This window comes from Eulemur rufifrons, chromosome 17 (genome assembly GCF_041146395.1).
Source record: "Eulemur rufifrons isolate Redbay chromosome 17, OSU_ERuf_1, whole genome shotgun sequence".
NCBI classification, from domain to species: Eukaryota; Metazoa; Chordata; class Mammalia; order Primates; family Lemuridae; genus Eulemur; species Eulemur rufifrons.
This window is the reverse complement of record NC_090999.1, coordinates 92770548-92796846: the sequence shown is the minus strand read 5'-3', so window position 1 is coordinate 92796846 and position 26299 is coordinate 92770548. Positions and strand designations below refer to the sequence as shown.

Here is a 26299-nt window from a genome sequence, read left to right as displayed (position 1 = left end):
TTTCTTTGTAGGCCTAGAAAATTAATTCGACTTAATAAACTCATAGAAGACAGCTATTCACAAATTAGATTATCATGATTTTTCCTCCCACATAGAATCTTTCCTTAATTTACCATGATAGAAAAAAATTTTTTTTCATAATGAACTAGTTAAGAAAAATAGGAAGTTATGGCATTTATTTGAAATTTGATTTTACATTTTAAAATATTTCTTCTATATCTTTTTCTTGTAGCTTCAAGATGGAAGATTGTTATTTTGATGTTTTTTTCTCAAAGTATAATGTTGCATTTTATATAAATCCTGTATGCCCGTGTATATAAACACTATTTGTAGTGGCTAGTTAATTAAATATTAATATTTCTACCCAGAATCAAGAAAGTGTGTGCATTTCCTGACTAGAATGTATTCTAGAATCTCTTCCTACTTAAGGAGATAATTACAATTTCATTGTGTTGTTTTTTTAGGAATATTACCATACTATAAACCTGTGGTCCCCAATCCCCAGGGCCTGGGACCAGGCTGCACAGCAGGAGGTGAGCAGCTGGCAGTGAGCAAAGCTCCATCTGTGTTTGCAGCCGCTCCCCGTCACTCGCATCACCGCATAAGCTCCGCCCCCTGCCAGATCAGCCCTGGCATTATATTCTCACAGGAGCGCGAGCCCTACCGCGCACCGTGCATGGAGGGATCTAGGTTGCGGCTCCTTATGAGGATCTAACGCCTGGTGGTCTGAGGTGGAGCTGAGGCCGTGAAGCTAGCGCTGGGGAGCGGTTGCAAATACAGATTATCATTAGCAGAGAAGAATAAACACAGCACAATAAATATGATGTGCTTGAATCATCATGAAACCTTCCCCCTCACCCCCGGTCCATGGAAAAATTGTCTTCCATGAAACCAGTCCCTGGTGCCAAAAAGTTTGGGGCCGCTGCTATAAACTATTGTATTTATTTATTTATTTTTAGAGACAGGGTCTTACTGTGTTGCCTAGGCTGGTCTCAACCCCCTGGGCTCCGGTGAGTTGTCTCTTGTATTTAGTATTCACATAATTGGTAAGCAGCAGGAGTAGGATGACGGAGAAGAGAAGGGGGAAAGGAAGGGAAAGATTGTTTTGCCTTCAGTGGCCATCACTGACTTCCAGGCTGTATAAAAAGTGAATCCTTAAGGATGTTGAGGAGAACTGTATTGAAGATCTTTTTTGAAAAGTGTTATCGGTGAACTAGAGTGTGGGAAAGAGAGAAGGTAGGGCGTGGAGCCTGACTCACACCTGAAAACCCTCCCTTTGGATTTCCAGAGTTTGAAAGACAAAGGTTATGTGAGTTTCCCATCTGCTGGGTGAGAACCTCACAGAAAGGAAATGAGGTGCATGGTCTTGGGGCCCACTCAGCTATGTGGGGGTAGCTGGGGATAAAATCCTGGGGCTGACAAGAGAGTTGTAAGTGGCCAGGTAGAGGAGGTGTCTCTGGGATCATCAGTGAGATGATCTTAGCACTGGGAGGATTCCCAGAATATCTATATGTAGTAGGCTTTGGACCCACCGTACTCGAAAGGCACTGATGCCAGCATCATTCATTCAGAAATGTGTTTTTGGAGTTCCTGGCGCTCTTCCAGAACCTGGGGATAAAGCAGTGCACGAAACAGATCAAAATCCTTTCTCTCCTGAAGGCTAAGTTGTAGAGACAAGAGACAGACAGTAAACAAGTAAAACCTGTGCTACGTCAGAAGTGATAAAATGTCAGAAAAACAAAGCGGGGTAAAAGCTTAGAAAATGCTAATGGGGGTGTGAAATTTACATAGTTGACTAGGGAATGTCACTGACGTGGCATTATTTGGACAAGGATATGAAGGAGGTGAGGGAATAAGTCAAGGCTACTCGGAGGGGCAAACTCCTACACAGGCCCCCAAGTGCAGTGGCCCTGAGGTGGAAGCACCCCTGAGGTGTCAGGGCGACTTTCGGAGGCCAGTGTGACTGGAGCAGAGTGGCCCGGAGAAGACTGACTAGTCAGAGATGGGTTTAGAGCTGCAGTCTGGGGCCAGATCTGGTGGGGCTTTGCAGGTTGTGGCAAGTAATTTGGACTTCAGTTTGAGTTCTCAAGGTGGAAGCCAGTGGAGGCTTTTGAACTGAGGAGTGAAATATTCTGACCTTCATTTTAAAAGGTTTACTCTGGCTGCTGGGTAGTAACAAGATAACAAGGGAACAAGTGGGGAAGCATGGAGACCAACTGGGAGGCTACTGAAATAATCTAAGTGAGACTTGACGGTAGCTTGGACGAGGGGGTGAGTGGTGAAAGTGATGAGAAATGGTGGAATTCCAGATGTATTTTGAAGGTTGAGCCAGCAGAATTTGTTGACAGATCAGTTGTAGGGTAGGAGAGGAAAACAACTGAGTAATTACAAGGTTTTAGAACTGAAATGTTGAAGTTGCCATTAACTGAGATGAAGAACATCTGTGGGCAGAGTATAGTAGTTAGAAAGCTGTCAGGAGCTTGGTTTTAGATGGTTAATCTGAGACACCTATTAGACATGCAGGTAGATATTTATAATTGCATATAAGAGTCGAGTTCAAGAGCAAGGTTGGCAATATAATTTTGGAAGTCATCAGATTGTAGTTGATCTTTAAAGCCATGAGACTGGGTAAGGTCAACCAAGGGAGTCATTTTGATAGAGAAGAAGTCCGCATGCTGAGCCCTAGAATGCTTCAACATTTTAAAGTCTGGGAGATGAGAAAGAAGCAGCAAACAAGAAAAAGTCTAGGAGATAATGACTCCATTACCAAGTAAGATTTTTGTTCCTCGTACATGTCCTCTCCCCTCCCCACCATGGCCTTGAAAGTGCTGAGGATAGCCACCAGCTATTCGGGAAGGAATCCAGCTAGCCAGGAAGGAATAAAAAGAGGGAAGCAAGAAGACAACCATGCTCCTCCATCACCGAAGGCTTCTGAGCCTAGCGGACTCTCTCGCTGGGGGACAGGAGAAGTTTTAAATGGATTAAAGCTATGGGATTATCAGTTTGAGTGAACATTTTGTTTATCTGAAAGGGATGGGAAGATCTGTGGGACCTGCCTGAGATTTCCTAGGGTCAGGACAAAATTGGTCAAGAGAGAATGTGCAATATGGCAGTGGGAGAAATAATAAAGCTGCTTCCTGCTTGCATCCGAGCAGTTTCACATATCCCTTATCGTTCATTCAGTTAACATGAAACTATGCAAAACATTTCCAACTTCAGGACTCATAGTTCTGATTCTACAGACAAAAGTTTAGCTTTTGCATAAATCATCACACAGGTGTTCTGTGTAATTTAAGGAAAAGGGAAAGAACACGAAGGTCTCTCAAAGTCTCAGTGAAGACCCCTGAGGTATTTTGTTGCCCTTAAGAATTGTCCCAGGCCTGGTGCGGTGGCTCACACCTGTAATCCCAGCACTCTGGGAGGCTGAGGCAGGTGGATTGTTTGAGTTCAGGAGTTCGAGACCAGCCTGAGCAAGAGTGAGACCCCATCTCTACTAAAAATAGAAAGAAATTATCTGGACAACTAAAAATATATATAGAAAAAATTAGCCAGGCATGGTGGCGCATGCCTGTAGTCCCAGCTACTGGGGAGGCTGAGGCAGGAGGATTGCTTGAGCTCAGGAGTTTGAGGTTGCTGTGAGCTAGGCTGACGCCACGGCACTCTAGCCTGGTCAACAGAGTGAGACTCTGTCTCCAAAAAAAAAAAAATTGTCCCAGATAACTCCTTTATACCATAAAGGTCCTATACCGTAAAGCAGTCATTCAGGTATGTAGTGTGAACCTGTCTATGCTCCTTTAGCGCAGGTAGAGTGTGGTCCTGATGAGGTTTAGTCGCAGAATCGGTGGCCTCCCCAGCCGGCCATTTTGCGTCTGTCTTTTTGCACACGGGGTGCTGGTGAATGGCGTGCTGGATGGGTGCAACTCCGTCACCCTCTGGAGAAGGTCAAAGTGTGCGCTTTACAGTCTGAGCCTGAGGAGTGGCCCCTCCTTGCTCATAGATCCACACTTACATAGCCCACTTTGTGCATATAGACAGGTACGTCTGTGCAGTTCATTGTATGTGCAAGTACTGGGGGATTTTTTGTTTGTTTTTGAGACAGGGTCTCCCCCTCTGTCGCCCCAGCTAGAGTGCCGTGGCGTCAGCCTAGCTCACAGCAACCTCAGACTCCTGGGCTCAAGTGATCCTCCTGCCTTAATCTCCTGAGTAGCTGGGACTACAGGCATGCGCTACGACACCAGGCTAATTTTTCTATTTGTAGTAGAGACGGGGTCTCGCTGTTGCTCAGGCTGATCTCGAACTCCTGAGCTCAAGTAATCCTCCCGTCTCAGCCTCCCAGAGTGCTAGGATTATAGGCATGAGCCCCTGCCCCTGGCCAGTGCAGCTACTTTTTAAGTTTAAACTGGGTGTGGATGAATTTAACTTACCATCAAAATAAGGAAAACAATAAAAACTCACAAAATACAAGTGTTCCAATTTGAAGATTAACTGTCTTTATAAAAATTGCACATAGTATGTGTCTTAGTGACTGAGGGAACCATTTTCATTGAGTTTATTCCCTTTTATGGTAATAAGTATGAAAAGCATGTAGGACAGGTTTTTTTTCCCACTTGGTACCATTTATTTAGAAGACATAAAATAAATGATTTTTTAATGCATCATTAGAGTATTGGTAAAAGATCAAGACTTAAGTTAATGTTCTTACTGCATTATGCCAAAATACAAAAATCCTCAGGGTTTCTTGATTACACCTTAATGTACTGATGTTTAATGAAAAAAATGAGAACAGAAAATATGAAATTCTTGCAGCTTTGCCAAGTTTAAATGGCCATAATAAATTTAACTTTGGAATTTCCTGACTTTTGTGTTGCTGAAATTTTAGGTTTTACCCAACATTACGGGGCCTTTCAATTTACCTTCCCAATATTTTAAAATTTTAAGGCAATTGTGGAAAGCTACGAGGATTAGAGGAAAGAAATGTTCTGAAGGACATGATTTCAACAGCTCACCACTCAATTTTTAAAAAGTATCCCCTACAAAAGCTGTGTCATCATGTTGTCCTCAGTATTTTAAAACTTATAAATAATTTGGTTTTGCTTGTGTCAAAAGTCTATGTTCTAAGTTTGATGTTCGTCGTAACATGTCCTAAGTTTGGAATAACAAAGGGTAATACCTTGAGTAAATAAAAAAAGAAAAAAGACAAAGAACAAAGAGAGAGAGAGAGAAAATATATAAAAAAAAAAAAAAGAAAGAAAGAAAGAAAAAAACACCCCTAGTACATGGCTACACTTCCCAAGAAATACCATTTTGGGATGCAGACCAAAAATTTAAGCTAATGTTGTTTGACTGTGTTATCAGTAACTTTTATGTGTTTGAAATAGAATTGTTAGTAGCTTTCCAACTGTTGTTGTAATACTGAAAAGCTCTGTGGTAGAACTGCTTTGGCGACATAACTTCATGCCTGAGCTACTGCAGATTCGTGTTTAGAAAGATGCGGTGCTGATTTCAGCCCGGAAGGGAACCGCCCACTGTCTTACTACAGCAGTCGTCTTTCAAAAAACGCTATTATTCAGCCTAAGGGGACAAAGAAACCTCTTAATTAAAAAGTTCCTTTAGGGTTTATTAATGTTAACATACAAAGACTATTTTAAATATACTTCCCTAGTCTGTTAACAATAAAGAAGAGGGACCAATAAAGAATATATATCATCCTGCAGTAAAATCCTGAAATAACACAAAAATACTGATATAACATGATAGACCCCTCTGTACAGCCCCGGGTGTTTTCCATCATCTTAAAAACATCCTTCCCTTTCCATCTTGCCCCTTCGGAGTGCCCTCTTTCTCTTCCTCCTTCTTCACATCAAACTTTGGAATCGTCTCTAGTCATTCTCTGCTTGCTTTCTTATGACTTAATCCAGACCCCACTGTAATCTAGGGAATGACCTCACCAGTCAAGTGAAAGTAATTTAATCAAAGTCACTACATGGACCTTTCCCATTTCTTATCTGACATCCTGTAGAAACAATCATCTGTGTGCAGATGGCTCCCAAAATGGAGCACAGATCTCTCTCCCGAGTTTCCGACTTTGCTGTGCAGTTGCCCTCCAGGCAGGTACGCTTTAAACATGCCACGGTGATTTCATACTCAGCGTGCACAGACCAAGCCTTCAGCTCCACCGCGTCCACCACTCGCTGTGCGTGTACCTTACCTTCATTTCTTACCTTCTCCACGGCAGCCACTGGCACAATTCATTTTCTTGCCCAAGTTATAAACTTGGGTCCAACTCAACCATTTTGTCACCAAGACATTTGGATGGATTCTATTTCCTAAAGATATTTTGAATTCATCCACTTCTCTGCCTTAATCACTGTCGTCTTTCCTGTGAATTACTGAGACAGCTTTCTTTGAGGTCTCCCTACCTCCTGCATGTTCCACTGCAATCCTTTCTCCACATTGCAGCCACAGCGATCTTTCTAGATCACAAGTTTGGTCATGTCACTTTCCTGTTTGTATCCCCTGTCCTCCGGATAAAGTTCCGGAATGACTGTTCTCTCCTTACCTCTCTGGCCTCATTTCTTTCCACACACACACTGATTCAGACACATTAACATTTACTTAGCTCTTTGAATAAATTATGTTCCCTCTTGCCTTGTCTTTGTGTACGCCCTTCCCTCTGCCTGGAAAACAGCGTTCCATTTCATTTTCATAGCCTGTGTGTAGGCTTGTTCACTGTATTCATTTAGCTGTCACTTTCTCGTGGAAGTCTTTCCTGTTTCTCCTCTGTGTTCCGTTTCTACCTGCACTGTTCCTGCTGTAGTGCTTCTCACAGCGTATCGGCACCCGCTGTAATCCTGGCCGCTCGGCCACCACTGCCAGCTTCTGGAAAAGGAGTCCACATGGTTTCAGGTCAGCTCACTGCTTTGCAATCCTATTTCTGGTCTAAGGAAATATTTATCTTGTATTTTGAAACCAGCTGGGTCTTTCTGTTTGTTTGTTTTTCTCTTCTTCCATATCATCTGTCAGTGTGTTTGGAACAAAAGGGGAGAACCAAAGTATCTTGACTGGAAGTCAAAATCTGCATGTTTAAGCTGTCGGATGGTGATTCTTATACACACTGAAGTTTTGTGACATCTGTACTCTATCAGGAAGACTAAAGATATCTGGGATGCACTTATTCAACCTCGGATTCTATTACTACATTGTCATTTTCCACTTTTCCAGAGCTCAGTGTTCCAGCTCTGCACTTACTTTTTGCATCACCTTTCTGTATCCATTTAACTCTTGCCATTAATTAGTTCATTTTCTAGTTTGTGTCTCTTCTCGTTCCTGACTCTTCCTCTTCATCGACTGTCAAGGCCACCCTCACATACACTAACACAAAACCTCTCCGTCTCTTCAGTCCCCTCTCACTATACAATTTCTTGCTGACTTTTCACTGCAAAGTTCCTTAAAAGCTTAGTCTGTACCAGTTATCTCAAGTTTCTCACACCTACTTATTTCTTATCATTTTGTGAAATTGCCTTTGTTTTCTCGAATCCCTCGTAGCATTTTCTCTTCTTGCTTACCCTGTTTCTTCTTAAATGTTCTTCTTTGATGTACTATAATATTAATATTATAGTTTCCTATTGCAACTGTAGCATGTTACCACAAACAGTGGCTGAAAAAACACAGAATTATTGTCTTCCAGTTCTAGAGATGAGAAGTCAGAAATGGTTATCACTGGGCTGAAATCAAGGTGTCAGCAGGGTTGCCGTCCTCCTGAAGTGTCTACGGGAGAATCTGTTTTCTTGCCTTGTCCAGCTTCTAGAGGCAGCCCTAATTTTTTTGGCTTGTGGGCCCTTCCATCTTTAAAGCTGGCAGTGTAGCACCTTTAAATCTCTCCCTGAATCTGACACTTCTGTCTCCCTCTTCCACTTATAAGGACCTCTGTGATTATCTTGGGCATAGGACCAGATAATCCAGGATGATATCTCCATCTCAAGATCGGCTGATTAGGACCCATAATTACCTTTTGTCATACAAGCTAATGTATTCACAGGTTCTAGCGATGACAGGATTGAGTGGCCATTATCCTGTCTACCTCTCTCGACTTCGTTAGGACTTAAAAGCTTTTCAGTAATCCTGGTGGCTCTTTTTCCCTTTTCTTGACCTTCATTTGCTTTTCTTCTTTCAAATGAATATATTTCCTTAGTAACTATCTTTAACACTTTCTCCTCTGTGATCTCTTCTCTTCGCTTACTGACTGACTTTATCCATACTGATGGTTTCAACTGTCTATATCCGTAAAGGCCAATCACCTTCCAAAGATCCACCCTGGACATTCAGCTTGTTTTAGATATTATTAACTCACAATCTTAATAATGAAGCCATCATTTTCCCACAAATATATTTTCCTTGCTTTATTAATTTTATTAGTATTATCTCAGTAATGAACCTTATTGACCTTTTCCCTTCTTCTTGCTTTTACCTTAAGTATATTCTTACATTTCTTCTTTTTTTTCCTAGTGCCATACTTATTAATTGGAGCTTAGACCATATCATCACCTCTACTGTCTCTGACCCTTTTCCTACCTCAACCCTATTATTCTTTATCAACATTGGCAAATATCTTTGCCAAAAGTAAAATTCCCATAATTCTCTTTGTCTGCTTAATGACTCAGTTGCTCCTTGTTGCCTACAAACGCAGGAGAGATTCCCGATGGCATTCTGAGCCTTTCACTTAACATTCTAGTTGTATTGTCATCCAAATAAACACCCTCAGCTCATAAGAAACTGCTCATTCCTCATCCATGCTTTCAGTTGGCCTCCTGCATGCTAAAGTTCTGCCCAGTTCTTTGAGTCCTTTATTAATTACTTTGTCCTCCAAGAATCTTTGCTGATTCTCATAATTAAATTGAGATTGCATATTGTTACAGGATGTTGTTGATCTTCTCTGGTGGAATAAATCATATTGTGTCTTATTTTCCATTTATCTATTAAATAGATTATAAACTCCTGGATGTTAGAGATCATGTATAATTGGTACTTGGTATGTGACAAATCAAAGGCCTTTTTAATCAATAATTACTTCATGAGTTCATGAATGAATAGTATATGCCAAATCAATTTAAAGAAGAGGAATTGAGAATTTTAAAGAATAAATAGCATTTTCATTAACTATCATTCCTTTTTATTTCAAACAAAGTATTTATTTAAGAAATTATATCCTTTTGTGGCCACTTAGTTATCATCAGTAGGTTAAATATTCAATGTTTGTATAAATTTCGGTCTGATTCAGCTTTTTTCTATAAAAATACCTTTGATCAAGGCATACAAGAGAGCTAAAGCCCATATTTACCAATTGTAGGTGAAGGTAGAGCAATGATAATTCAGAAATTTCATAACTATTCTTGCCAATTTTGATATATACTCTTACATGAGAAAAAAATTAAAACAAGATTCTAGAAATTATATTTTCCCACCTCCCCACAAATAAATTGTATATGAGAGAAGAATAATAATGTCATGTTAACTGGTTGGTCTGTAAAAGTTAATACATAAGTTCTCTTCGTTATAATTATAGTGTAATAAGTAAGAAACCGTCCAGTGATTAGTGGTTCGTATTAAATTACAAAACTTGAATTTAGTTAAAAAGTACATGTCGTGGAAGGGCAAGGCTTCCAGAATGGTGATGTAAGTACTGTGATAGACTTTCTCCCCAGCAAAACAAGAATTTAACTGGTAAATATATTTTTAAAAAATACCAATAATACTTTTCTCTGAAAAGTCAGGAAAAAAAATTCTAGCCCCACTTAAAAAGGCTTGTAGATCATTGTCAATTATCAAATTTAGCCCCACACTAAAAGGATTATACCTTATCATCAATTTAGATTTATCTTGGGAATGCAAAACTGGTTCAGCGTCTGGAAATCAATCAATGTAGTATATCACGTAAGTAGAATAAAGAACAAAAGCTGTGATCATCTCAATAGATGTAAAAAGAAAAGCATTTGAAAGAAACCCAACACCGTTTCTTTATAAAAGTGATCAAAAAAACTACAAATAAAAAGGAACTTCCTCATCTTGGTAAAGGGCATCTATGTAAACCTACAGCTAACATCATAATTAATGGCAAAAGAATTAAGCCTTTCCCTGAGATCAGGAACAAGACAGATAGCCACTCTCACTATATCTATTCAACATTGTACTGGAGGTTCTATCCAGGGCAATTAAGTAAGAACAAAGGGAAATTTATCTAGACTGGAAAGTAAGAAACAAAGGGAAATTTATCTAGACTGGAAAGGAAAAAGTAAAACTATTACTATTTGCAGATGACATATGTTTAGGGAATAAGTAAGAAACAAAGGGAAATTTATCTAGACTGGAAAGGAAAAAGTAAAACTATTACTATTTGCAGATGACATATGTTTAGGGAATAAGTTATCAACTGAAGTGAATGAGATAGCCACTAAAGTGGACATAGGGTACTCTAAAAATTATTAGAATCAAGAATTGAGTGCAGCAACACAGTTGTACAAGATCAATACCCAAAAATGAATTTTATTTCTATACACTGGCAGTGAACATTGTGAAAATGAATTTAAGAAAATAATTCCATGTATAAAAAGAATAAGATGCTTAGGAGTAAATTTAGCAAAAGAAGTAAAAGATTTGTACACTGAAAACTATAAAACCTTGATAAAAGAAATTAAAGAAGAATGCAGAAATTAAAGATCTTCATCAATAAGAAAAAGAAATTAAAGACGATCTTCTCATCAGCACAGGGAATATTCTCCAGGACAGAACATAAAGTGCATGTTAGACCACAAAACAAGTCTCAGCAAAATTTAAAAAATAAAAATTATACCAAATGTCTTCTCATAACACAGTGGAATAAAACTAGAAATCAATAAGAAAAGGGACTTTGGAAACTATAAAAATACATGGAAATTAAGCAGCGTGCTCTTGAATGACCATGCGTTAATGAAGAAATTAAGAAGAAAATCAAAAAATGTCTTGAAGCAAATGAAAATAAAAACACAACATACTAAAACTTATTGAATATAGCAAAAGCAGTACTAACAGAGAAATTTTCAGCAATAAATACCTACATCAAAAAGGTAGAAAAATTTCAAATGAACAATTTAACAATGTACTTCAAGGAACTAGAAAAGTAAGAACAAAGCAAAGCCAAAATTCATAGAAAGAAAGAAATAACAAAGATCAGAGCAGAACTAAACAAAATAGATGACTAAAAAAATAATACAAAGGATCAATGAGATGAAGAGTTCATTTTTTTCAAAAAATAAATAAAATCAATGAACCACTAGCTAGGCTAACCAAGAAAAAGAGAGAGAAGACTCAAATAAACAAAATCAGAAGCAAAAAAAAAAAAAAAGACATAACAACTGATATCACAAAAATGCAAAATATCATTAGAGACTGTTATGAACAACTATACTCTAATAAACTGGAAAACTTAGAGGAAGTAAATAAATTCCTGGACACAAGCAACCTACCAGGATTGAATCAGGGAGAAAGAGAAAATTTGAACAGACCAATAATGAGTAGCAAGATTGAATGAGTAATATAAATTCTCCCACAAAGAAAAGCCCAGGACTGAATGACTTTATTGCTGAACTGTATCAAACTTATAAAGAAGAACTAACTCAATTCTCCTCAAACCATTCCAAAAAATTGAAGAGGAGGGAGTTCTCCCTAACTCATTCTATGAAGCCAGCATTACCCTGATACCAAAACCAGAAAAGGACACAGCAAAGAAAGAAAACTACAGACCAGCATCCCTGATGAACATAGATGCAAAATCCTCAACAAGATACTAGCAAATGCAATCCAATAACACATCAAAAAGATATTAATAATACACTATGATCAAGTAGGATTTATCCCAAGGATGCAAAGATCATTCAGCATATGCAAATCAATAAACGTGATAGATCACATCAACAGAATGAAGGACAAAAATCCTATGATCATCTCAATAGATACAGAAAAAGTATTTGATAAAATCTAATATCCCTTCATGATAAAAACTCTTCAACAAACTAGGCATAGAAGAAACATACCTCAACATAATAAGGGTTATATATGACAAACCCACAACTAACATCATACTGAATGGGAACAAGCTAAAAGCCTTTCCTGTAAGAACTGGAACAAGACAAGGATGCCCAATTTCAGCACTTATATTCAACATAGTACTGGAAGTCCTAGCCTAACCAGTCAGGCAAGAGTAAGAAATAAAATGCATCCAAATTGGAAAATAGGAAGTCAAATTGTCCCTCTTTGCAGATGACATGATCTCATATTTAGCAAAACCTAAAGACTGAACCAAAAAACTCTTAGATCTGATAAATAAATTCAGTCAAGTTGCAGGGTACAAGATCAACATACAAAAATCAGTAGCATTTCTATACACCAATAATGCAGTAGCTGAAAAAGAAATCACAAAGGCAATCTCATTTATACTAACTACAAAAAAATACCTAGGAATGAATTTAACTAAGGAGGTGAAAAGACCTCTATAAGGAAAACTACAAAACAATGATGAAAGAAATTGAAGGAAAAATGGAAAGACACCTCGTGCTCATGAATCAGAAGAATTAATATTGTTAAAATGACCATACTACCCAAGGTATTCTACAGATTCAGTGCAATCCCTGTCAAATTACCAATGTCATTGTTCACAGAAATAGAAAAAACAATCCTAAAATTAGTATGGAACCAAAAAAGAGCTTGAATAGCCAAAGGAGGCATCACACTGCCTAACTTCAAAATACATTACAAGTCTATAGTAACCAAAATAGCATGGAAATTGGTATAAAAACAGACACATTGGGAACAGAATTGAGAACCCATAAATAAATCCACATATTTACAACTGATTTTGGCAAAGGTGCCAAGAAGATATATTGGGAAATGGTCATCCTCCTCAATAAATGGTGCTGGGAAAACTGGATATCTATATACACAAAAATAAAACTAGACCCTGTCTCTCACCATCTTAAAAAATTGATTCAAATGGATTAAAGACTTAAATGTAAGACCCCAAACTATAAAATTACTGGATTGAAGGACACTGGTCTAGGCAAAGATTTTATGGCCAATAACTCAATAGCACAGATAACAAAAACAAAAATAGACAAACGGAACTATGTTAAACTAAAAAGCTTCTGCACAGCAAGGAAACAGTCATTGGAGTGAAGAGACAACTTACTGAATGGGAGAAAATATTTGCAAACTATTCATCCAACAAGGGACTAATATCCAAGGAATTCAAACAATTCAACAGCAGAAAAACTAATTATCCCACTAAGAAGTGGGTAAAGTACATCAATTGACATTTCTCAAAAGAAGACATACAAATGGCCAACAGGTGAAAAAAATGCCCAAGATCAGTAATCATCAGGGATATGCAAATCAAAATCACAATGAGGTATCATCTCACCCTGGTTAGAATGGCTGTTACTAAAAAGACAAAAAATAACAGATGATGGTGAGGATGTGGAGAAAAAGGGACTCTGCACTGACAATACACCATTAGTGGGAATGTAAATTAGTACCGCCATTATGGAAAACAATATGGAGATTTTTCCAAAAACTAAAAACAGAACTACCATATGATCCAGCAATACCACTACTGGATATTTATCCAAAGGAAAGAAAATCATTATATCAAATGCACCCTTAGTTTATTGCAGCTCTATTCACAAGAGCAAAGTTACAGAATCAACCTAAGTGCCCATCAATGGATGAATGGATAAAGAAAATGTGATGAATATACATAATGGAATACTACTTAGCCACAAAAAAAGAATAAAATACCATCATTTGCAACATCACAGAGGGATCCCGCATGTTCTCACTCATGTGGGAGCTATAAAAGTGGATCTCATGGAGGTAAAGAGTACAATGAGAGTTATCAGAGGCTGGGAAGGGTTAGAGAAGAGAGAAGAGAGGTTAGTTAATGGGTACAAACATAAAGTTAGGTAGAAGTGGTAAGTTCCAATGTTCTATAGCACAGTAGATTGTGTTAACTATAGTTAACAACAATGTGTTCTATATTTCAAAATAGCTAAAAGAGAGGACTTGAAATGTTCTCAATACATAGAAATGATAAATATGCTAGGTGATGGATATCCTGAATACCTTTACCTGATCATTATAGATTCTATGCCTATAACAAAATGTCACATGTATCCCATAAAAATGTGAAAATATTATATATCAATAACATTTTTAAAACATAGATTCATATGAAAATTCATATGCAAATCATATATCATATATGGTACCTATATAAAGAATTCTTAACAACTCATTAATAAAAGGCAAATAACTACATTAAAAACTGAGCAAAGGAATTGAATAGGTATTTCTTCAGAGAAGATATACAAAAAGCGAATAAGCACCTGAAAGTATGCTTAGCATCATTAATCGTTAGGGAAATGCAAACCAAACTACAATGTGATACCACTTCACACCCACAGCAAACAAAGACAGATAGTATTATAATTAGTGTTGATGAGGATGTGGAGAAATTGGAACCCTCATGCATTGCTAGGTGGAATGTGAATTATTACAGCTGCTTTGGAAAACAGTTTGTCAGTTCTTCAACAAGTTACACATACAATTACTATATGACTCACCAATACCATTTTTAGGTATGTACCCGAGAGAGGAAAGTATATATGTATACAAAACTAGTACATGAATGTTCATGGTGACTTTCTTTTTAATAGCCAAAAAAAATAGAAATAACCTAAATATTCATCAACTGATAAATGGATAAATAATATGTGGTATATTCATACAGCAAAATATTATTTAGCAATTAAAAGGAATGAAGTACTGATACGTGCCACAACATGGGTGAACCTTAAAAACACTACGCTAAGTGAAAAAAGCCAAACACAACAACCACGTATTTTATGATTCTATTTATATGAAATGTCCAGAATAGGCAAATGCATAGAAATAGAAACTAGGTTAGCGGTTGCCTAGGGCTTGGAGTGGGACCGGAGGAGTGATCGCTAATGGGGTGAAATTTTTTGGGGGGGGATGAAAATGTTTTAAAATTAGATTGTAGTGATGGTTGCACAATCCTGTGAATAAAGTAAAAACAATTAAATTTTATACATTAAGTTGGTGAATCGTATAGTATATGAATCATTCCTCAATAAAGTGTTTATAAATATACAATGAAATTCTGAGTGTAGTTGATAAACACTGTACTTTCAAAATCTGAAAAGTGGAAAGCAAACATCAATTTTCTAGACAATTTATTTTATCATACTGATATTGCCTGTTGTCCTTAGAAAAGCTGGAAATAGGCACCAATTTTTTGCATTTAATACTTCAATCACAACTTTTCCCAATGTCAAACAGTGTACTTTTGACATTGGGAAAAGTCATACTTTTTTCTATAACAATACTTTTGACATTGGGAAAAGTTATACTTTTTTCTATAACAAAAAAACATATAGGATAAGCTAAATATGTATAGTTCTTTGGCATGGATGGAAAGAAAATATTCTAAGAACAATTTTTTTAAACAAAATTTCTTATTTTATTTGTACCAAGTTCTCGGTAACATAATTGTTACAAGGACTGCTTTTAGAATGGACAGTATCTCTAGGGCATCAGTCTTAGAATTCAGTGATATCAGAGATCACACTAGCACAACTTACCAAATTTTTCATCATATTCTGCTTAGCATAATATTTACAGTAAGTGTTGTAAACGCTGGTTGACAAATAATGAGGTTATGTGGTTTGGCAGGCAGAAATCTGTCAGATGGTTCTGTTTAGATACAGTTTTCTCTTTTAAAAAACCTGTGTTCAGAGTCTACAAATTACCAAGCACTTTGCAGTCGTTCTCTTCCTTTACCCTTCCAAGGTACACTTGACAAGCCCCACGGCCCGCTGTCTTGCTGCATTCTTCCTTGGCCTCCATTTATCACACTCTTCCTCTTGCCTCCCTGATTTTCCTTCCAGGCTTCTATTCTGGCTTTTCTTCCTCTGACTTTCTCTAAGATGTTTTTCATGGTTCCCTCATTAGCTTCCTCTCTTTTCATTTAAGTGTCTTTGAAAACCTAATCTATTGCTATAATTTCAAATGCAATCCATATGTTTGATGATAAACCACAAACGTACATCTTCAGAATTTAGCTCTTTCCTGAGTTTTATACACAATTTTTTAGCTGTGCAGATTAGAATTTTTACTGGTTTCTCTTAAACATCTGAGGTTCAAAATGTCCAAAACTTAACCTCAAAATGTGTTCTTCCAGCTGTGCCCCATTCTCTGTTAGTAGCAATGTGTTGTTGCTCTTGTCAATCAAGATGGAAGTCTGAGATACCTTTCTGGCAGCAAAGTCCTTCCTGTTGATTTCTCATTTTATTCATCTCTTGAATATGTTTCCTTCTTCATCATAAAGCCTTAGTTCAGGCTCTCAACATTTATCACTGGACTATTATATTATCTATCCACATTAAACACAAGGTTTGCCCTTCCAAAATTGATTTATGTAATACTCTTGTTTAATTTAAATTCCATCATGGACACCATCCATCACCTTCAGAATAAAAGCCAAAGTCCCTGGGTTGACTCTCCACGATTTGGCATATGCCTGACTAGCTAAGCTTATTGTCCATCAGTTTCTCAGCCGGTCTGGAACAATTTCCATTCTTCAACTGTGCTGTATTTTCAGACTCACTAGCCCATGGTGCTGGTTGCTATCATTCATTAGTCTAAAGCTGGCTGCATTCCGCTTGCCACAGAAATTGATTCAGGACTCCAGGCCTGTGCCAGTCTGCACATTCTCCTGGCCAGAGGAATCATTCAAAAATTGGCATTTGACCCACTTCAAGATATTAGGACAAAAGGGAAGATTTGCTGGGGGCTTCTGGGAAAGAGTTTTCTTCCTCTTAGGAGAGCCCATTGGAAGAGATGCCCTCCTTTCCACAGTGTCCCAGTCAAAGGTCTAGCAAAAACCTGCTACAGCTGTTTTGCCCCTATCAGGGAAGGCAGCCCAAGGTGTAAGTCAAAATACAGAGGAGGGCGTAACTGAGCATATCTCAGAGAAACTCAGCAAGAGACATTGGCTGGAACCACTACTGGACTTCCAGATATGAGAGCTATTAAATTATCTCCAAACTGAGACAATTTGAAAAGTATTCCTGAGGAGTTGGGTGGTGGCAGCATATTAGGTGTGCAGAACACGTATGAGACCAATTTCCATTGTTAAGACTTTGCTTTTTCCCATGAGTAGACTCATCACCATCAGACACTTTTGTTTCTACTGAGGTCATGTATACTTTACATTTGTGAAAATACTACTTCCAAATGCATGCATTCTCCTGAACATAAATGTCAATGCTAAATTGAAATTGTTGCATAAATATTGGGCATGGCTACTTTAAAATGTAGGGGTTTTGGTCAGTTTTTTTTTTTTTTTTATATAAAAGCACCTAATTTTTTAATACTTAAAATTTGGGGGGCATCTAGCCCAAAAATAAATGAAAAGCTTTTCTTTTTTTTAATCTTTTCTATTTTTTATACGAAATCCTTAAATAACTTCTTGAGAACCTTTTATGTATAATTATTTTGAAACTAAACTTTTAAGGCTTCTATTTAATTCTAAGGAGAATTATGAAACACAGAGTTTTGGTACAATAAAATAGTTAACACAAGAACCACAAATTTAGTACCACTCCATGTGTTCTATGTCCCAGATTTTTTTCCTCAAAAAAGAAAAATGTCAAACATCTTTTAATTTTCTCCTCTTTTTGTTGTCAGAAAGGGTATTTAGGACGAGAGCACAAAGCAGCTCTTTATTAGGAAAGGAAATGCCTGGAAATAAAAGTTAATGCCTACATGAGCACTCTAATATATAACAATTTGCATAAATCCTGAGCTCCATGATCACCATCACCTGGATGGTTGGTATAACGTTAGATATTAAGGGAGTCAGAAGGCAAGTTTTGGTTCTTCACTGTGGTACTGCCTGCTCTACTTTGTACTCATCTTCTCCCCCGCCTTTATCCAGAGGTGACTGATCAATTTGTTTGGTAATTAAAGTAAAGCTGTTCTAGTTTCATGTCTCTTCTGAATCCACGTTCAGTTGCATTAAGATGCACTGCACTATGATAGCAATACAGGATGCAAAAGGTCCTAATTTTGCACACATGGTTTCATTTTGTTGGATTAAGTCTGATCGTAGCTCTTTCACCACATTATATATTTGCTCCTCATGCAGTCAATTCATGTTAGAATTCTGATCTCTCTTGGGAAATTGGTAGATTTTGATTTGTACCTCTGTGCCTTCAGCGGCTAACTGTTAAGCCTCAAATGAAGATATTATTTCAGAGAATGTCTGAATCTGGTAACATTTTTATAAAAACATGCCAAGAAGACACACAAGCATATAGTTATTTTATGATATAGCTTGTAGACAAGAGTAACTTGTCAGGATAAATGGAGAAAAAAATAATGAGTAGACCAATAGGGGAATGCAAGAAAGGCATCGCCAACCATTTGTTTTAATTATGATGTTTAAAAAAATTTCTGTATTTACAATAAGAATATAACTATTTTTCCCATATTTTTATTGGTACATTTGAAAAGAATATATGCAACTAAAAAGAAAATAAACTAAAATGAAACTAAAAGCTCCAGTTTATTTTGACTTTTCAGTAATTATATTTATGGTTTTTATAATTGTTCCCTCTATTCATTGGCCTTTGCTACCTCTGTCCCTTAAAAAAGACAGCCAACACCTAGGCACCCTTGGCTGGAATTTTCTCATAATGGCTCATTTCCTTTTAAGTGTATTAACAATTAGCTCCCAGTGCACCTAATGGCAGCTTTGTCCGACGGGCCACCTCCCTTTGCTTGCTGGACTAGAAGAGAAGTGCATCGCAGCTTATATATAATGGCCAGGTTTCCTGCTTCAGGAGGAATTTAAAAGAAAGCAGACCTTTCATTAATGTGAAAGGAAAATAGACTACTCCCAGCATTGAGTATGCTGAATGGGTAAGTGCAGGGTACAATAGGAAAACTGGACACTTCCCAAAGCCTCCGGAGTTTACCCTTTCCATGTTTCTGTACTATTTTAGATTGAAGTTATTCCCAGAATGTCAAATATACCCATATTCAAATGTAAGTACAAAAACATATCCTGAAGCCAAATAGAAAAAAAAAAAAAAAATTGTTTGCCTTTCTCCATTGGTTCAAATAATAGTGTGAAAATTAGCTATAAATTTTCAACTATAGTTATTCCATATTTTAAAATGTAATCCATGTATGTGGGTTTTTTTAAAGGCTCTAGTAGGATAATTCCCTAGTTGATGTAAAATGGAAACTAAAACATTGACATCTTTACTTATTTCCAATTTAAATTGCATTTGGAAAAAAAGGAAAAAGGGTATAGAGTTCTGCTTTAGTTGGCCTTGTTTTACTGCCATGGGAGTTTGCTTTCATCTCAGTTCCCATAGATATGTGTGAGAAATTCTTTACGGCCTGAAACAAGAGTATCTTCAGGGTTATGTGATCTGACCTAATCAACCATGAGTGCTCTCATACTCTAAAAAAAAAAAAAAAAAAATCCCTTTTAAAAGCTATTTAATGAAGGCCTTTCTCAATCATCTTCTCCTTCTTCCCTTGATTAGACATTGATGAGTGCAGCGTCATTCCTGGGATATGTGAAACTGGCGAATGTTCCAACACCGTGGGAAGCTATTTTTGCGTTTGCCCACGTGGATACGTAACCTCAACAGATGGCTCCCGGTGCATCGGTAAGCCTCACGTTTTGAAGGCACAATACACTGCTTCTTTTTAAGGACAGAATAGCCAAACAGGTATGAAGATGGCAATGATTATAAAGCCATTGGGGAAATGGCTGAAAGAGGTGTTTAAAGTAAATGGTACCACTACTGAGGGATTGATAGACCAGGTACTCTTTGCAAAGATTTCAGTTTCAGAAACCATCTGGGTTTGTTTTATGTTGTCAAAGTCATTTTGGGAATAAAGAAAGACATTGCTCTTTCCCAGCAGTAGAGACACAAAGGCATGAGAAAGATTTTTTTAAAATACGCTTTATAAGACAGAATGCAGTAATTTAAGGTTCTTTTGTTGCTATGAATCATCAAGGTAGTCAACATCTTATTTATTTAGAACTTGTTTATTCTAGTGACAATAGTTACTGTAAAAAAGAAATTGACACCTTTAAGTTTGCGGTTAAGCATACTCAAATTGAAGCCAACTCTATTTGTATGCTCTCCTTTGTGTAAAAGATGAAATGTGCTTTCTCAGTCATGGTGTAGGTCATCTATTACTAGGCTAAGTGTAGACTTCTGTTCTATTGTGAGCACAGAGATTATGAAATATCTTTTGAAGCTTTATCACAACACAGTGAACTACCTTCACACCTCTCTTCTTGAGCATTATGCCTTGTCAATTCCAATTTTAATCTGACTATAACTAGAAAGCAAGGGAGAAAGATGCACAATTATCTTTACAGGCACTAAAGATTCATGTAGTGCTAGTGCAGAAATTGGGGAAATTAATCAGGCGCCCACAGAATGGAGTTGCTTGCTCACCAGATGGTGGCAGTCTGGGAAGTGACAATTTCCCACCCCAACCAGGCAGTTAGCGTGTCAGCAGCTAACTTTCAGGGCCTCTGTAGATCCTAATGATGCCCTAATAATCCTAATGATGTCCACGAGAATTGGGAAGATGAGATAGAAATACAGGGAGTCAAGGATGCAAGCTGGACGTCCTAGGCCACTGATGAAAGGGCTGTGGCTGGAATTCATTTGATGAAATGTACCGATATGCCCTGCACTGTGCTAGCCATGGCCATCGACCAGTGCACATGAGAGATGGAGATCCTAGCTTCAGAATGCCGTATTGTTGTCATAAATAATCCTAGAAGAGCATTTAGAAGGAGCAGTGGTAGTGGTAGTGGCAGTGAAAACAGCAGCTATGATTCGTGGTATCACACACACTATGCACAAGGCACTGGGCATCTCCATCACCTCGTAGCCCCGTGTCTGTGAGTCCTCGGGCAAGCCACTGACCTCTCCACACTTCAGTTTCTTCCAGTAGGTGTTCAATAAAATGTTCCTTGTTATTATTATTATAATAGGAGAAGGAGGAGATGCCTGCACTGGACCCATATGTTATGTTATGTGATCCTTTTACTAGCCCTGTGTGGTAAATATAATTCTTCCAGATTTACAGATGAAGGAACTGATGTTTAGAGAGGTTAAATGACTTGGGCGATGTTGCACAGCCAGTAAATGGAGCCAGCATTCAAATCCTGATCTCTCGGAATCCAGCACATGTGCTGTGATACTACATGCTTCCTTATGGTACAGGACCCAAAAAGGGCCTTGCCTCAGTCCAGTTACTTACTGCACAGATAGCTGATTATTGAGACAATGAGGATTGCCAAGGAAGAAAGGAAATTTTAATATGGAAGACATCAGTCAAGAAAATGAGCGAATCAGCCCCAAATCCATCTCTCCAACTAAGTGAGAGTATGGACTGTTTGGAGGGGCTTTTTAAAGAGGGGCCATGTGCACTGGGGAAGGTTGTATTGAAATTAACATGGGCTGTGTGCATTGGGGCAGGCTAGTGAGGGAAGGTTGAATCTTCTTGCCAGGAAGTCTGCCAGTGGGCCTTCAAAATCTCAACTCTTGTCTTGCAGAAATTCCATCATTTCTGGGAAACAACTCAAAAAGGTCAAGTAGTCAGTTAAACGTTAAAGGGTTCTTTCTGGTCATGAAGCCCTACTTGCCTGAGTATCTAAAACATGAAAGGGAGAAGATTATAAAAAAACGTATAGGGGTTGTTGAAATTTCTTCACGCAGCTGGTTACACTGACCCACTTTCAGGTCGTGGGGAGCCTGTGGCCAGACATCGAGATCTCCAGCGCGAGTGGCTTCTGCACGGCCATGCTGACACTCTGCTCTAAGAGGCAGGTGTCCACTAGGAGCTTCCTTTTCACGTCTTTGAGTGAGAATTGTTTGTAGGTTTTTTTTTCATGGTATACGTTTCCATTTATTTGTGTCTTCAGTTTATTTCACCAATACTTTATAGTTCTCAGTGTACAGATTTTTTAAATAATTTTTATTTGAAAATATTAGGGGATACAAATGTTGTTCTTCCATGGATGAACTGTATAATGCTTAAGTTAGGGCTTTTAGTGTGCCTGTCACCAGAATAGTGTACATTGTTTCTATAGGTAAGTTTTGATCCCTCATCCCCCACCACGCTCCCCCCTTCTTGGTTTCCAATGTCCTTTACACCAGCAGTCCCAAACCTTTTTGGCACCAGGGACCAGTTTCGTGGAAGATAGTTTTTCCATGGTTGGGGGTTGGGGGGCAGAGGAGGGCCACATGGGCAAGGCGGAGGCTGAGCTCAGGCAGTGATGTGTAGCCCGGTTCCTAACAGGCCACAGACCGATACCAGGCCTGGGCCAGGGGATTGGGAAATGCAGTTTACGCAACTTCATGACCATGTGTACATATCATTTAGCTCCCACTTATTAGTGAGAACATGTGGTATTTTTTTTTTTTCATTTCTGAGATACTTCACTTAGGATGATGATCTCCAGTTTCATCCAAGTTTCTGCAAATGACATTATTTCATTCCTTTTTATGGCTAAGTAATACTCTATGGTATATATAGTATATATATACTTTATCCACTAATGAATTGATGGACACTTAGGTTGATTCCATATCTTTGCAATTGTGAATTGTGCTGTGTTAAACATTCAGGTGCAAGTGTCTTTTGTATATAATGACTTCTTTTCCTCTGGATAGATAGTAGTGGGATTGCTGGGTTAATTGGTACGTCTACTTTTAGTTCTTTGATGAATCTCCATACTGTTTTCCATACAGGTTGTACTAATTTACAGTCCCATCAACAGTGTATGAGCTTTCCTTTTTCACAGCATCCATGCAAACACCTATTGTTATTTTGGTTTTTTAATAATGGTCATTCTGATAGGGGTAAGATGGTATCTCACTGTGGTTTTAGTTTGTATTTCCCTGATGATTAGTGATGTTGAGCATTTTTTTATGTGTGTATTAGGCATTTGTCTATCTTCTTTCAAAAAAACTCTGTTCATGTCTTTTGCCCACTTTTTAATGGGGTTATTTGATTTTTTTCTTGCTGCTTTGTTTGAGTTCTTTGTAGATTCTTCATATTAGCCCTTTGTCAGATGTATAGTTTGTGAATATTTTCTCTTTTCTGTGGGTTCTCTGTTTACTCTGTTGATTCTTTGGAACCAAAAAAGGGCCCAAATAACCAAAGCAATCTTAAGCAAAAAGTACAAAGCTAGAGGCATCACATTACCTGACTTCCAATTATATTACAGGGCTATAGTAACTAAAACAGCATGGTACTGGTATAAAGGTAAAGACATAAACCAATGGAACAGAATACAGAACCCATAAAAAAAAAAAACATACAGCTATAACCAACTGATTTTTGACAAAGCAGACAAACACATACACTGGAGAAAGGATGCCCCAATCAATCAATGGTGCTGTGAAAATTGGATGGCTACATGCAGAAGAATGAAACAGGATCCCCATCTCTCGCCATATACAAAAATGAATGCAAGATGGATTAAAGACCTAAATATAAGACTTGAAACCATAAAAATTCTGGAAGAAACTGTAGGAAAAACTCTTTTAGACATTGGCATAGGCAAAGAATTTATGACTAAGCGCCCAGAGGCAAATACAGCAACAATAAAAATAAATAAATGGGACTTAATTAGATATTTTACCTTCTTTTTTGTGAATTTACCATTGTATTTTTTTTACTTTTATACTTTTTTAAAATTTTTTCAGAATATTACAGGGGTACAAATGTTTTGGTTACATGATTTGCTTTTGTGCAGTTTGAGTCAAAGTTATATGTGTGCCCATCACCAAAATACTGTGCATTGTACCCATTAGGTGTGAATTTATCTGTCTCCTTCTCCCCCCTCCCACCTGCTTCGTTTCCGTTGAGTTTTACTACTATATGTGCACATGGGTGTTGATCAATTAGTTCCAATTTAATAGTGAGTACATGTGGTATTGTTTTTCCATTCTTATAATACTTTGCTTAGAAGAATTCTCTCCAGTTCAATCCAGGTTATCACAAAAGGTATTAGTTCACCTTTTTTATGACTGAGTAGTACTTCATAGTATACATATACCACATTTTATTAATCCCCTCATGTATTGATGGGAACTTGGTTTTTTTCCACATCTTTGTGATTGTGAATTGTGCTGCTATAAATAATCAAGTGCAAGTGTCTTTTTTATATAATGCCTTTTTTCCTTTGAGTAAATACCCAGTAGTGGGATTGCTGGATCAGATGGTAGGTCCACTTTTAGTTCTTTGAGGTGTCTCCATACCACTGTCCATAGAGGTTGAACTGGTTTGCAGTCTCACCAACAGTGTATAAGTGTTCCCTTCTCTCCACATCCATGTCAGCATCTGTTGTTTTGGGACTTTTTGATAAAAGTCATTCTGACTGGGGTAAGGTGATATCTCATGGTGGTTTTGATTTGCATTTCCCTGATGATTAGAGACTTTTTGAGCATTTTTAGATGTTTATTGGCCATTAGTCTATCTTCTTTTGAAAAGTTTCTGTTCATATCTTTTGCCCACTTTTTTATGGTGTTGTTTGATTTTTTTCTTCCTGTTTTGCTTGAGTTCTTTGTAGATTATGGTTATCAGCCCTTTATCAGATCTATTGCATGCGAATATTTTCTCCTATTCTGTAGGTTGTCTATTCAGTCTGTTGATTGTTTCCTTGGCTGTACAGAAGCCTTGTAATTTACGCAAGTCTCATTTGTTAATTTTTGTTATTTCTGTGATTGACTTTGGGGTCTTCTTTATGAATTCTTTGCCTAGGCCAATATCTAGAAGAGTTTTCCCAACATTTTCTTCTTGAATTCTTATAGTTTCTTGTCTTAGGTTTGAGTCTGTTACCGACTGTGAATTAATTTTTATGAGTGGTGAGAGATGCGGATCCTGTTTCAGTCTTCTACATGTGGCTATCCAAATTTCCTGGCACTATTTATTGAATATGGATTCTTTTCCTCAGTGTATGTTTTTGTCTGTTTTGTCAAAGATCAGATGGCAATATGAGAATGGTTTTATATCTGGGTTCTTTGTTTAGATCCATAGGTATATGTCTCTGTTTTTGTGCCAGTATCATGCTATATGTTACTATAGCCTTATAGTATAACTTGAAGTCTGGTAAAATGATGCCTCCCAATTTGTTCTCAAGGATTAAGGTTGCTTTGGCTATTCAGGGTCTTTTCTGGTTCCATATGAAGCACAGAACCATTTTTCCTTAATGTTTGAAAAATGACATTGATATTTTAATGGAAATTGCCTTTAATCTGTAAATCACTTTCAGTAATATAGACATTTGAACAACATTGATTCTGCTGATTTGTGGGCATGATAAGTTTTTCTATCTGTTTTCGTCCTCTGCAATTTCCTTCCTCAGTGTTGCGTAGTTCTCCCTGTAGAAGTCTTTCACCTCCTTAGTAAAATATATCCCTAGATATTTTATTTTCTTTGTTGCTATTGTGAAAGGTATTGAGTCCTTGATTTAGTTCTCAGTTTGTTGCTGGTATATAGGAATGCTACTGATTTTGTGTATATTGATTTTGTAACCTGAGACTTTGATGAATTTGTTTACAATTCCAGGAGTTTCTTGGCAGAATTCTTGGGGTTGAGCCATTGTGGTATCTGGGCTCTGACCTTTATCTTTCGGGTGATTTTACACTGGTGGGTGTCTATTGTGTTGATCCATGTATAATGCAGTTTTGAGTACTTGCAGGGCTGGTCTGGTCTTGACAAATTCCTTCAGTGTTTGCTTGTCTGAGAAGGTCTTTATTTCTCCCTCATGTAAGAAACTTAGTTTTGCAGGATACAAAATTCGAAGCTGACCATTATTCTGTTTGATAACACTAGGAATGGGGCCTCCCCTCTCTTCTGGTTTGTTAGGTCTCTGTTGAGAAGTCTGCAGTTAGTCAGGTAGGTTTTACTTTGTATGTTGCCTTATTTTTTTCACCTTGATGCTGGTAGAAGTGCCTCTTTCATGTTTACTTTGGCAAGTCTAATGACTGTCATGGTGATTCCTCTTTGTGATGAATCTCCCAGGGGTCCGTTGAGCTTCTTATACCTGGATGTCTAGATTTCCAGGTATAGGAAGGCCAGGGAAATTTACCTTGTTTATTCCTTCAAATATATCCTTGTGTATTTTCACAACAAA

General features: G+C 37.6%; 1 protein-coding gene across 1 annotated transcript in view; it reads left to right on the top strand.

The window, feature by feature from the left end:
• The window catches only part of FBN2 (fibrillin 2), a 258662-nt gene that overhangs the window by 100810 nt on the left and 131553 nt on the right, over positions 1–26299 (top strand). The window contains exon 8 of the mRNA XM_069492804.1: positions 19668–19793. Within this exon, the coding sequence (XP_069348905.1) occupies positions 19668–19793 (126 nt within the window). The remainder of the gene's footprint in view (positions 1–19667; positions 19794–26299) is intronic.